This window comes from Haematobia irritans, chromosome 1 (genome assembly GCF_050003625.1).
Source record: "Haematobia irritans isolate KBUSLIRL chromosome 1, ASM5000362v1, whole genome shotgun sequence".
Taxonomy (NCBI): Eukaryota; Metazoa; Arthropoda; class Insecta; order Diptera; family Muscidae; genus Haematobia; species Haematobia irritans.
In genome coordinates this window covers 193,288,425-193,301,289 of record NC_134397.1, presented here as the reverse complement: position 1 = coordinate 193,301,289, position 12,865 = coordinate 193,288,425, and the positions used below count along the sequence as shown (strand labels likewise).

At 33.1% G+C, this 12,865-nt stretch overlaps 2 protein-coding genes across 22 annotated transcripts in view; one reads left to right on the top strand and one right to left on the bottom strand.

Annotated features, from left to right (window-relative positions):
* Positions 1-12,865, bottom strand: part of Syp (synaptotagmin binding cytoplasmic RNA interacting protein) — a 529,002-nt gene that overhangs the window by 447,874 nt on the left and 68,263 nt on the right. The window lies entirely within an intron of this gene.
* Positions 8,032-11,720, top strand: LOC142222315 (uncharacterized). The gene has a single exon (XM_075292373.1). It carries the CDS (start codon positions 8,326-8,328, stop codon positions 11,641-11,643), a length of 3,318 nt encoding a protein of 1,105 aa, XP_075148488.1. The 5' UTR covers positions 8,032-8,325; the 3' UTR covers positions 11,644-11,720.

Below are 12,865 nucleotides of genomic sequence, written 5' to 3'. Positions count from 1 at the left end.
GATAACGTCCATAATTAATCAAAAATCTACACCAGACTGGTATTCATCCTATACCATGATAAAATCTCTATACAATAATTGGTCATTTATTGAAAAAATACGGGAATCACAAAGAGAACCTCAAAACGTATTCAATATAAATACCAATTTATTAAAGTCGTTTCATAAATTAATGAGAAATTTCGACAAAATATTTAAGGAATTACAAAAATCTACCACTGCATCCATATGTTATGTTATACCTTCAATCCAAAAAATTAAATCATTATGTTCGCCAAAGATTTCTGATCTTCAAATTATAGCAAAGCTCAAGCTCAACATATTAAGAATAATAGACGTGATGTGGACAAGTAAATTGGATATTTGGCATAAAACAGCATTTTTTCTATATCCTCCCGCTGTGGGATTACAAAATCAGCAAGATCAAGAAGACATAAAGAAATTTTGCTTAAAATCTATGATCAGTTTAAAATCAAAGGAAACTTCTGACATTGAAACATTTTCCATGCTGAAATCCAAATATTTCTCCTCTGATGAGTTGATACCAAATGATAGTAATCCAGAACAAGAATTACAAAAATATAGTCAAGAAGTTGTAGAAGTATCACAACCATTTGATCCCATTCGTTGGTGGACATATAAAGCAAACATTTATCCCAATTTATCCAAATTGGCTCTTCAAATACTCTCGATTCCTGCTAGTAGTAAAATGCCAGAAGAAATATTGGCAATGAGAGATAATCTCGTATTCGAGAAGCTATATAACCTTCCCACAGAAACAATTAATAATCTATTGTTTCTTCAATCGTACAATAATACAAATAAATTAAACTAAACTAAATAAAAAAAAACAAAGTAATTCTTCATTTCATCTTAATTTTTGTATTTATTTTATATAAAAGATTTGTAGAAATGTCTTATAAAGCGTATACAAAACTTGGAGGGGGACCATTATTAACCCTCTAATGCCCAATACCGCCTTTGGGCGGGCTTCATTCAATAAGGAAGTTTTTAGTAAAACACACCTTAAGACAACAAAAATGGGTAAAATAAAAAGAAAACTTATGGCGATTTCGATTGGGAAAAAAGGTGCAACATTCCCGAAATTGATTGCCACATATGAAGGACACTGTCATAAATTTGAAAATTAAAAAATTTAATAAGCTGGCAAAAAATGTCCGTCCATCTGTCTGTGAATACTTTTTTGTAATAAATGTCTAGGCCGCAATTTTAGTCCACATCGTGGAACAGTAGGAGACGAGATAGACACATTGAGTCTTTGGCAATATTCTCAGGATCTGGATATGTGGATCCACAAAGTGGTGCATGGTATAAAATTGTCGATCCCGCCCGACTTACACCGTGGTGCAATGGTTAGCATGCCCGCCTTGCATACACAAGGTCGTGGGTTCGATTCCTGCTTCGACCGAGCACCAAAAAGTTTTTCAGCGGTGGATTATCCCACCTCAGTAATGCTGGTGACATTTCTGAGGGTTTCAAAGCTTCTCTAAGTGGTTTCACTGGAATGTGGAACGCCGTTCGGACTCGGCTATAAAAAGGAGGTCCCTTGTCATTGAGCTTAACATGGAATCGGGCAGCACTCAGTGATAAGAGAGAAGTTCACCAATGTCGTATCACAATGGACTGAATAATCTAAGTGAGCCTGATACATCGGGCTGCCACCTAACCTAACCTACACTACCCAGCAAAAAAAAGAGCTTCCAAAAAAGTAGTTTGGATCCCCAATCTGTGATCCGGAAGTAGTGCAAACTTGGATCATCTCCAATGAATTTTACATGGGCTTGTCATAGAACGGAAGTACTCCCTTTTTGGATCCTTTGTATTGCTTTAGAAGTTGTGCCCTGGAAGTTAATAGGTTGGCTGATAAGTCCACGGTCTGACACAGAGATGGCGTCGCTAGTATTAAATGCTTATTATTGTTATATAGTACCAACCTTCAAATGATTCGTATCAAAATTTGACGTCTGTAAGTCAATTAGTTTGTGAGATAGAGCGGCTTTTGTGAAGCAACTTTTGTTATTGTGAAAAAAATGGAAAAAAAGTTATATATATCCCTCAGATAAAGCGATTTCCAATCGCACAAAAATTGGTCCATATCAAGTTCATAATTGTATATAGCCCCCATATAAGCGACCCCCATATTTCAATTCTGGCTGTCTACGTCCGTGCAAAAAGTCCATATCGATTCGTAATTATTTGTAGACTTAACTATACATAACTTTTTTGTCTAATATATACCACGTATGAACTAACTCACAATTTAGAAAACGATGTTAAGAAGTTTTAAGATACCACAACCCAAGTATTTCGATTGTGGATGACAGTCTTTCGTAGAAGTTTCTACGCAATCCATGGTGGAGGGTACATAAGATTCGGCCTGGCCGAACTTACGGCCGTATACACTTGTTTTTTTTATAAAATTTAATTGTTTGCAATTTGCACTTAAAATAGCCTGATTGACTTCTTTTTAAAACTTGTCCACAAAAACTGTATCGGAAGTAGAAAAAAATCATTGGGGGATCCCAAGATGCGCTGTAGATGAAATGTTTGTGCACTTGTCCAAAAGGACTGCATCGGAAGTGGAAAAAAATCATTGGGGGATCCCACGATGCGCTTTAGAAGAAATGTTTGTGGATTTGTCCAAAAGACTTACTGCATCGGAAGTTGAAAAAACTCGATTGTGGATTCTGGGATGGGCTTTAAATGAAATGTTTGTGGAACTTCCAATTTTTTTGCTGGGTATTTAATATTAGTTATAAACAAATTTGCTTTGATATTTAGTGAAAATGCTATATTTTCTGTCTTCGTTACCATTCCCATATATTTCCAATCAATTTCAAAAAGTTGTTATTTTTCAATATTACAGAAAAAATATCAAATTTATCTTCATTGCATATTCCAATAATTATTTACACTATGTTCTGCTTGGAGTTTTAAAACTCAAAGCAGTTAAGAAAATTTTCAACAGTACATATAAAAAAGAAATTACTTTTCTTCGAAATGAAATTGTTGGCATATAACTCTAATTAAAAGTATGTTGCATTCGAAAATTAGTATTTTTTGGCATATTTCGTTTTAAATATGAAATACTAAAAATCTTAAGGATTTCCAATAAAAACAGCTAAAATCCTAAATTATTCATGCATTGACAACACTTATTACACGTTTAGTTCCAATTAAAATGATCATGAATTTGAAACATACTCGCCCTATTGTTTTAGGCACATGTCGATTTAAATAACCCTAAAACTGTTCCATGTTAAAAGATTTCCATTAAAATCTTAAATGCTTGAATCATTGACAACACTTATTTACTCAATTAGTAAACTCTCTCTCTCTCATTTATTTGCAAACACCTTTTTGAACTAATTGAAAACAGAAACGATTATATGGAGTTTCGGCATTTTTTGCAATCGTACTATGAGCCAAACAAGTAGAGTATTCTATAGCTCTTCATTTATTTGAAATAGCCCGTGTATACGAACACACACATTCATATGCATGTTTGTATGTACATCTATAAGAGAATGAACACAACGAGAACCGCAACATCGCTACAGTCATCCAATCATCCATAGTTATACTCGAAGCAAATAGAGATGTCAATGGAGATGCGAAGTTAGATAGAAATTGGGATAATTTAATTTAGCATGCATGAGGTACACTAAAAAAATATGCAATATTAAACCTAAATTTTTGGACACGTAATTTACCTATTTACATTTTTAATTAAAAGGAATTTTATGATATCTGCTTCGAAAAATTTTTTCAATTAAATTTAAATTAAAAATAAAGTCGTATGTATTTGAACTAAGGGAAAATTTCTTTAAAGTAAAGAAAAACATTTTGATTTAAAGAAATCGTCTTTAAATTAACTGATATTGCATTTTTAGATTTAACCAAATTTTCATGAAGCTCCGTTAGTGTTACACAGAAAAAAATTTCACGAAAATTTTTCCAATTAAAATCTTTATTGGGTTTAAAAAAAAAAAACCAATTAAAAATTTAATTGATTCAACAAATTGTTTTATTGAATCAAAAATCAATCACACAATTTAATAGTATCAATTAATTTTTTAATTGAATCGATTAATTTTTAAATTGACTGTCACCTTTTTAATTGATAAAAAATTAATTGGATCAATCACAAACAAAATGTTTGTGTGTACCTAACTAACAAAATTTTAAACCCTACTATGGACATATCTGTCATCTTGCCTATATATTCCATATGCCAGGTAGGAACATAACTGCTGAACTTTTGTGAGAAGATATTTGCCATTTACTTTCTATTAATTGGCAGCTGAATCCTATCTGAGCTACATAAAAATGACTGTTAAGATAAGAACGCTCCAATTATAGAAGACTTATTTTGCATCTTTGGTTTAAAGTTTGGTTGGAATTAAAAAAAGTTTTTATTTAGAAATTTGGATTTTAAACAGATTTTTTGGACGTGAATAGCTTTATTAATATACCACAAAAAAGGAATAATTTTAATTTTATTGATCCTAGATCTAAACTACAAAAATGTTTTTATTTCAAAGAAGCTGTATCTTTGGTAGGTAATACCAAAGTCCTTAAGGGTAGGTCAAGATCTTCGGTTCCAAGTAAACTTTTTTTTGAGTGCAGACGAATCTCTACCTAAAAGCAGGTACTATGTTCGGTTTTAACAATGAAATAGGATCATCAAAGGGATTTATTTGGTCTTAAACTAAAGTGATAAATTGTTATTTTTCCGAAGAATATATGAGGGCAGTTCGGAAACTTCTTAGCCTAGCACAAAAGCGCGGTATAAACATCTCTGTTATGAACACATGTTAAATTTTGTTTCGATGTGGCAACTCCTTCATATCGAAACAGCTGTTCAAAAAAGACGCATCCCCAATCTTTTTACAATGGAAAAATTAGAAATGCGTGCTGTCATTAAATATTTACAAAAAAAAGGTTTATCGGGACAAGAAATTCATAATGATATGGTGAATGTGTTAGGTGAAAGTGCTCCTTCATATGCAACAGTAAAAAATTGGGTTGCTGAATTTAAACGTGGTAGTACAAGCATTGAAGATGAACGACGTAGTGGACGTCCAAAAACAGCAACAACAACATAAATTGTAGCCAAAGTAATATGGTATTAAATAGAGGTGTGCACGTGAGTAATAGTTTACTCACGCTCACGCACACTCACGACTGAAAAATCATACTCACGCACGATATTTTTTTGGTAGGACTCACGCTCACGCCCATTCACGAAAAGAAAATTTGTACTCACGCACGAAAACGTCGTGACTCACGAAAAATACCGTGACTCACGAACAATTTTAAGATTAATTTACCTTACCGAAGTGTCTGAAAACATGAGCATTATTAAAATCGAGAGTGTTATTAAACTCTTAACATCTCAGGTGTCACTAAAATTGTAATTGAATTTAACTCTTAAGCGTTTTATGTTGGTGATCAGGAATATTTTCGTGAGTGTAATTCGTTACTCACGCACACTCACGAAGGTATTATTTTCGTGACTCACGCTCACGCACGACATTTTGGTTTGTTAATCACGCTCACGCACACTCACGTTGTTGTCATGAGCGTGACTCACGCACGAATCACGAAAATTTTCGTGAGTCACGACAATTTCGTGTCACGTGCACACCTCTATTATTAAATGATCGACGAATAAAAGTGCGTGAAATTGCTAATATCATGGGCATCTCAAATGATTGAGTCCATTTAGTTTAGCATGAAGAACTACAGATGAAAAAGCTTTCTGCAAGATGGGTGCCGCATTTGTTAACAGTCGATCAAAAACGCATAAAAATGAACATATTTGAAGACCTTGAGGAAAACTATTTTAATCAAGGGATAGAATTGCTAAAAAATAATTCTTTTCTCCCAAACGAAATTTAAGACAAACAAAGTTCGTTTCTCATTTGCTTTTCGTTGAAACGAAGTGTATTTGGAAGAAAAGTATATACTTTTTGTGATAAACGTTTATTCTTTTCCAGGATGTAAAAACAATTTCATAAAGACTAACTCAAAAAAATGTTTTTTCTGACTAATTACATTTTCCCTCACATCTTTCTCACTTCCACGAAGTTTTTTAGTTCTTTGCACCTTTTACTGTAATACAAACAATGTAGAAGAAATTATGCGATTTTATAAATTTTTAATTTTTTTTTACCTTTCGCCTGGATGGACAATCGAACCGCGGACCGTGCAATTTGTAAGCCAACACACTATCCACTGAGCTATGTAGCCGTTATTGTCATCAATAGACAATTACCCATATAAGTTATATTTATATAGCATAGCTTGCGGCGCCCATGAGCCGATTAAACAAACAGAAAAATACATTTAGTTGGGCACCGTGGAGCAGTGGTTGCTACGTCCGACTTGCATGCCAAGGGTCGTGGGTTCGATCCCTGCCTCGACCAAAGTTTTTTTTTTTTTACATATATTACACATATGGTTGGACGATTCCGAAAAAATGTTCAACATTACACTCTACTATATTAAATTTTTACTATGAACTGTAAAATGTGTCTTATTAAAGACCTAAAGTCAGAAAAGGACAGTGTTTGATATAAACGAAATGGACTGTGTTGTTGGTTCAAAAATAACTTTTTTATTGAACAAATAAAAATTTTGTAAAAAACGATTTTTTTGGTGATACAAGTGTATACTTTTCGAAGCAATTCAAAAAACTCTGACACAAGAAAAACGTTTTCGGTACACGTTTTCCAAACGTTTTTTTTCTTTGCGTGTATGGGCCCATATAAATAATAAAACTGTTTTTAAAAATATAAGTAAGCAGTTCTCATTTTTAAGTAAAAGGATTACCAATAAAATTATTCCATACACACAAAAAAATTTCACGAAAAAATTTTCAATTAAAATTTTAATTGAGTTTTAAAAAATATTCAATTAAAAATTTAATTGATTCAACAAATTTTTTAATTGAAACAAAAATCAATCACAAAAATAATAGTATCATTTAATTTTTTAATTGGATCAATTAACTTTTTAATTGACCTTCAATTAATTTTTTAATTAATACTATCATTTCCGTGATTGAAGACATTTCAATTAAAAATTAATTGGATCAATTAATTTCGTGATTGAATCAGAAAAAAATTTTTTTTGTGTGTACATCAACCCAATTCAGTTAAATTTTTGTATTTTTAGGATGGTGGTACAACATAAATGTAGAAAAATGCTAACTATAATATAGGACGAGTTCTTCCTAATTCCTACGAAAATAATATCGTTGAAACAAATAAAAATATCTTTGGGATATATGAAGTTAAACTTTTTTCAACAATAGTTCATTTTAGCTTAGAAGAGGTCACTTTATTTTGAGCGTACCAATATCAATAAGGGAAGATCAAATCAAATACCTACAATTTCATTTTGTCGTTTTTAGGGTAAAAAATCAACTTGGATATTCATTAAAAAAATAGTTGTTAAAAATAATCTGCAGTATTTCTCTTAATTTTTCTCTTAACTTTTCATTAAAAAAAAAAGTTTTTAAAAAATAATCTGCAATATTTCTCTTAATTTTTTTAGGAGGAAAATATTTGGTTTTTATATTTGATTCTAATTTTATTACAAAAAAATTTCCTTCACAGCATTTTTTCAAATATAATTTTTCCCAAGGTTTCACATTTAATTCCATTATAGAATTTCAATAAATTCTTTATTCCTAAACTGGCATCCCTATCATGTCGTTATATGAGTAAACACATATATACAAATATGAGAGAGAGGAGTAAATTGCTTTTCTCTTTAGTTTTCTGTCAGCAAACAAATGCCATGTGAATATGGTGAGAGTTTAATTGCGGTAACCGCAATCTGCAAGTCAACTAAACACATATCTGACTAACTCTTTGCAACTCGGCTTGATTTTGGTATTGACATTAACTCGGCAGATTGCTTGAATTGAACTGGGTATACATACAATGGTATACACAAATGACGTAGTAGATTTGAATTTGCTTTAGAGACAGTAGCGTATAGCGTTATAAGAACAAAATATTTCACCACTCTGGATGAATACAAACGTAGCAAACGAATACATACCACTCACAATACAGGGTGGTAATACTTTAACACCGCCACTCAGAGAACCACGAAAAGAGTGTAAATATTGCCTGAGAGTATTAATGCTATGGATAGCAACACATCGCTACCGCGTTGATTGACGACTAGTCATATTGCAACCCTCTAAGTGTTCGGTATAGTTTAAGAGCGGAGCGGTTAGTTAATTTTGCATTTCGGTATTTGCAAATATTGTATTATACAACAACAATGGCGTGTCATATATCGAAGCAAATAGAAATGGGAATTTACACAACGCAAAAACCAGAAAATAAGCAAAGTTTTATATGGAATGTTTTGGAGGAAATTAAAAAGGAAAACAATGAGATTGTTCAAGGAATTGTTTACTGTGTCAAATGTAAGACAACCATAACATACAATGATACTCTGTCATCTCTTTATACACATGAATGTTGCAAAGAATACAAACGATCACTTTTGGAAAGTCTCGGCGCAGCAGATGATATCGAGCAATTAAATGAAAAAAATGATCTGTCTCAGTCGGAACATGAAATTGATGCAACGGCCCCATGTATATATGGTGAATTTATAGAAACATCTAATATAAAAATTGAAGCTTCACATTCTGATGAATCTGATGATAAGGAGTTCCTCGAAACGAATTCATCGCTATTACCTAGAACCCCGCAAAGTACTGGAAAATTTATATTAACTACCGATCATTCATCATCTGCAGGACCACATAGAGTAAAAGCTCGAAATTCATTGCATATTTTTGATAAAGTACAAGATGGTATTTACACTTTCTCCAAGAAGAGGAGAAAAGGTCGAAGTTTCATATGGGAAGTTTTAGCTGATATTTTGAGAGAAGATGGTTCGGTGGTAAAAGGATATGCAGGATGTCGCAAATGTCATACTATCTTAAGATACAAAAACCATCAAACCTCGAATCTAAATCGGCATAAATGTTGTGTACAGTTTCGAAAGTCATTATCAATGAGACAGCTTGCCACTAACTATGCAGTAAGATATGAAGTCGCTCCCTTATCTAAAAGTACGACGACAAATCAGGCGGTAGAAGAAACATCTGATGAAGAGTTAGATTCCACAAGGGCATCTCGTAAACGTACTAAAACCTCGTTTGATACCTTCGGAAGGAGTGATGATACAGTTTTCTCAAATTCCAGTTTGCAAACAGATAAGAATCCAAGAATTAATACCATCTCAGGTGAAGAGGAATCCAGAGAAGCCCACTTTTCCAATATGTCCAACTTGGAGGAGACTACTACACATAAATCTGATATTAGAAAGGAGGAGAGCAATAATTCCCGAAAAAATATTGATAATCCCCAAGGGGATAGTGAAGCAACGAACCCCTTATTAAAGTCTTCAACTTTGGAGAGAATTAATCAAAATTATCCCGCTGAAAATATCATTGAAATTGCTGAGAAAATCAATGCTGGAATATATACAACTGCTCAACGGGAATATACTACCAATTATATATGGATAGTCCTGAGGATTATTCTAACTGGTGATGATGTTACACCCTTAATTGGATTTGTTTATTGTTCCAAGTGTCGCAAGGTTCTTTCTAGCCAACAATCAAATTTATATCGTCATGGATGCTGTGAAAAAGTCAAGGATAAACTATTGCAAGGCCTGAATGAGGATTCAAATAAAACTGCCCCCAATGGAATAGAAAATACTGGGGATTTATCTATTACTGAACAAATAGAGAAGGGTATTTTAACCATATCTCCAAGAGAAAAAGGAAAAAGTCCCTTTTGGAATATTATGGCCGAAATTAAACGGCAAGATGGAAGTATTTTACCTAAATATCTTTATTGCTTAAAATGCCAAAGTATCATAGAATTTTCTGTAACTCAACCAGCCAATATATGGGACCATGAATGTTGGATTAATTTTGTAAAGTCTTCAGGAGATGATAACAAGCAACAAGTTGACATGAGTATGCAATTTTTAGATCTCTGCTATGAACATTTTCGTCCCGAGGAAACCTTGACAAAATCCCCAATTTCCAATGAGGTGAAGAATGAAGTTGCTAAAGCTTGTGCCACATGGGCCATAGAAGATTGTTGCCCTTTGTCATTGATTCAAGGTTCAGGATTTGCAAAACTGGCAAAAGTGTTCATTAAACTCGGAGCTACATACGGTGAACATCTAGAACTTTCCGATTTTTTACCAGATTCAAAATCACCTTATGGGGAACTTGAAAAACTCGCTGAACAAAACAAAAATGAAATACGCCATGAGATAATTGATGTGTGTAAAAATCAAGGAGCCTCAGCCAGTATAGCTATCTGGTCAGATAACTATGTGCAGAGAAATTTTATAAGTGTTTGCCTACACTATCAGAAAAATGATCAACTTTCAAATAAATTATTGGGAATTAAATCCATGGATTTCCAAAAGTCCACTAGTGAATATGTTATAGGGAAATTGAAGAACCTTTTCCACGAATTTGGTATACAAAATCTACAACATATAAAATTTGTCTGTCCTCTAGGATCATCTATCTCCGGTAATCTGGGAGATTACACTCAACTCAATAGTAGCAGCCATTTACTATGTGATTTATTAAGCAAAGCATTTGAGATAACTGAAGAAGTCAAATTGATTGTCGATTCCTCCTGGGAGCTATGCAAACAATTTAAGAAATGTCACAAAGATCACAAGACTACTAAAAATATGCCACACTGTGATATCTCCACAAAGGGATGGTATTCAAAATATAAAGTGCTTAACTGGGTCATAGACAATTGGTCACAAATCAATGAATATTTAGCAGGAATTGAAACATTAAAAAACATCACCTTATCTAAAGTGGAGAGTCTAGTGGAAATTTGTAGAGATTTTGAGAAAATTCTCCAACGCCTCCAAGAAATTACTACACCATCGTTATGCTTTGTAATTCCATCAACCAAAAAACTTAAAGCTCTTTGCATTCCCGGCAGCAAGGATAATTCCCTAATATCAAAACTCAAAAGAAATATTTTTAAGGACATCGATGACATGTGGATTAGTAAGCTAAATATATGGCATAAGGTAGCATTTTTCTTATATCCCCCAGCGATTGCATTCCAAAAATCTGAGGATCTAATTGAAATTAAAAAATTCTGTACCACGGCCATTAACGAAATAAAATCTTTTTCGTCCGAAGAATCAGGACTCTCGGAAACTGTACCATCAAAAACTCAAAAAACCAATTCAATCGAATTCTTTTTCTCCGATTTATTAGGAGGAGATTGTGGCCCGAAAATTACTCCCGATACAGATCAAGAAGTTAGTCGATATTGTTCGGAATTGGTTGAAATAAATAATGAATTTGATGCTATCAAATGGTGGAAACATAATGCCATAAAATATCCCTATTTATCAAAATTGGCTTTACAAGTTCTTGCAATTCCAGCTAGCTCCAATATGGCAGAAGATTCAGCGTCATTGGCAGCCCGTCTTGTAGTATCAAAGAAAACTAAAGTCCATGTCAAGGAATTCGATAATGTAGTATTTTCACATTCTTGGAATAAATATTCTATGAACTAAAAATTATATTTAAATTTAAGATCATTTATATATTTTTAATTGTTTCTTATAATTCAGAATAAAATTTAAAAACTAAATCCATTTAGTATTAAAAAAAAAAAACAAATCCGTGTGGAGTTAACCCTTATTCTCCCATCGGACGCGTCCTCAGGTGGCGGATAGAGGAATGCCATGTGTAACCACATATACATAAGCTAGGTGGAATTACCACCCGCGGACCAAAAAAGGGGATAATTATCAAAACGAGAAGCTTATTGGCTGGAATGTAAACTAATAGAAGGTTGGGTTAGGTTAGGTATAGTGGCAGCCCGATATTTCAGGTTCACTTATGGCGATTTCGATTTGGGAAAAAAGTGCAACATTCTCGAAATTGATTGAAAAATATGAAGGACACTGTCATAGATTTTGGATCATGTATACCTCACAATATCATGAATTAAAAATAACTTTGGAATGACACTATCATTTGGGCGAAAATACAATGAGGGGAAAAGTAGTGTAACACCAAGGCAACATATTTTTTGCGAATCGAAAACGCCCTTAGACTATTCAATCCATTGTGATACCCCAGCGGCGGAATCGAGAAGGACCTTACAAATTCAGGCATGTTAAATGCCTTAAATTGGAAGGAGTTGTGTTTATAAGACATGCATGTGTACTGATTTTACATTCATCGTAGGCATTCTAAAATCAGACCTGTAATTAAGCATTGCGTTTCATTTACTTTTTCATTTTATACACCCGGACATTCTCTTTGCCTTCTTTATAGAAGTTGTATAGCATGGGTGTTAAAATGATGTAGCAAGAGAGTTATCTTGTGCTCTCGAGCTTTAAAATTGTTTGCATCCCTATTCATTTATAATTAGAATGCATTTGTAATGCCTTTGGAAGTCAAGTGGTTATTTCATATTATGTCAGAAAATATGTTCATTAATTGTCTTTGCATATGTTAATAAACGATAATAAAAGTGCATAATAATTTTGCGGACGCCAATTCACGCCATTCGTTCGTTCAGTTTTGATTTTGTGAAGTACAGACGCATTCCTTGTTTTGTGTTTTTAAATTTGTGAAATTGTGAAAAGTTAAACTTACAGCATGGGTGTTAAAGTTATGCAGAAGGAGCTATTTAATTATAATTACAATGCATTTTCAATGCCTTTCTAAGTCAATCGCTCGTTTTATAAAATCCCACTTACAAATATAAGTAGACAAGCATCTAAC

Bases quoted from the DNA above. Each gene is read 5' to 3' on its own strand.
- LOC142222315 (XM_075292373.1), top strand. From the start codon at position 8,326: ATGGCGTGTCATATATCGAAGCAAATAGAAATGGGAATTTACACAACG.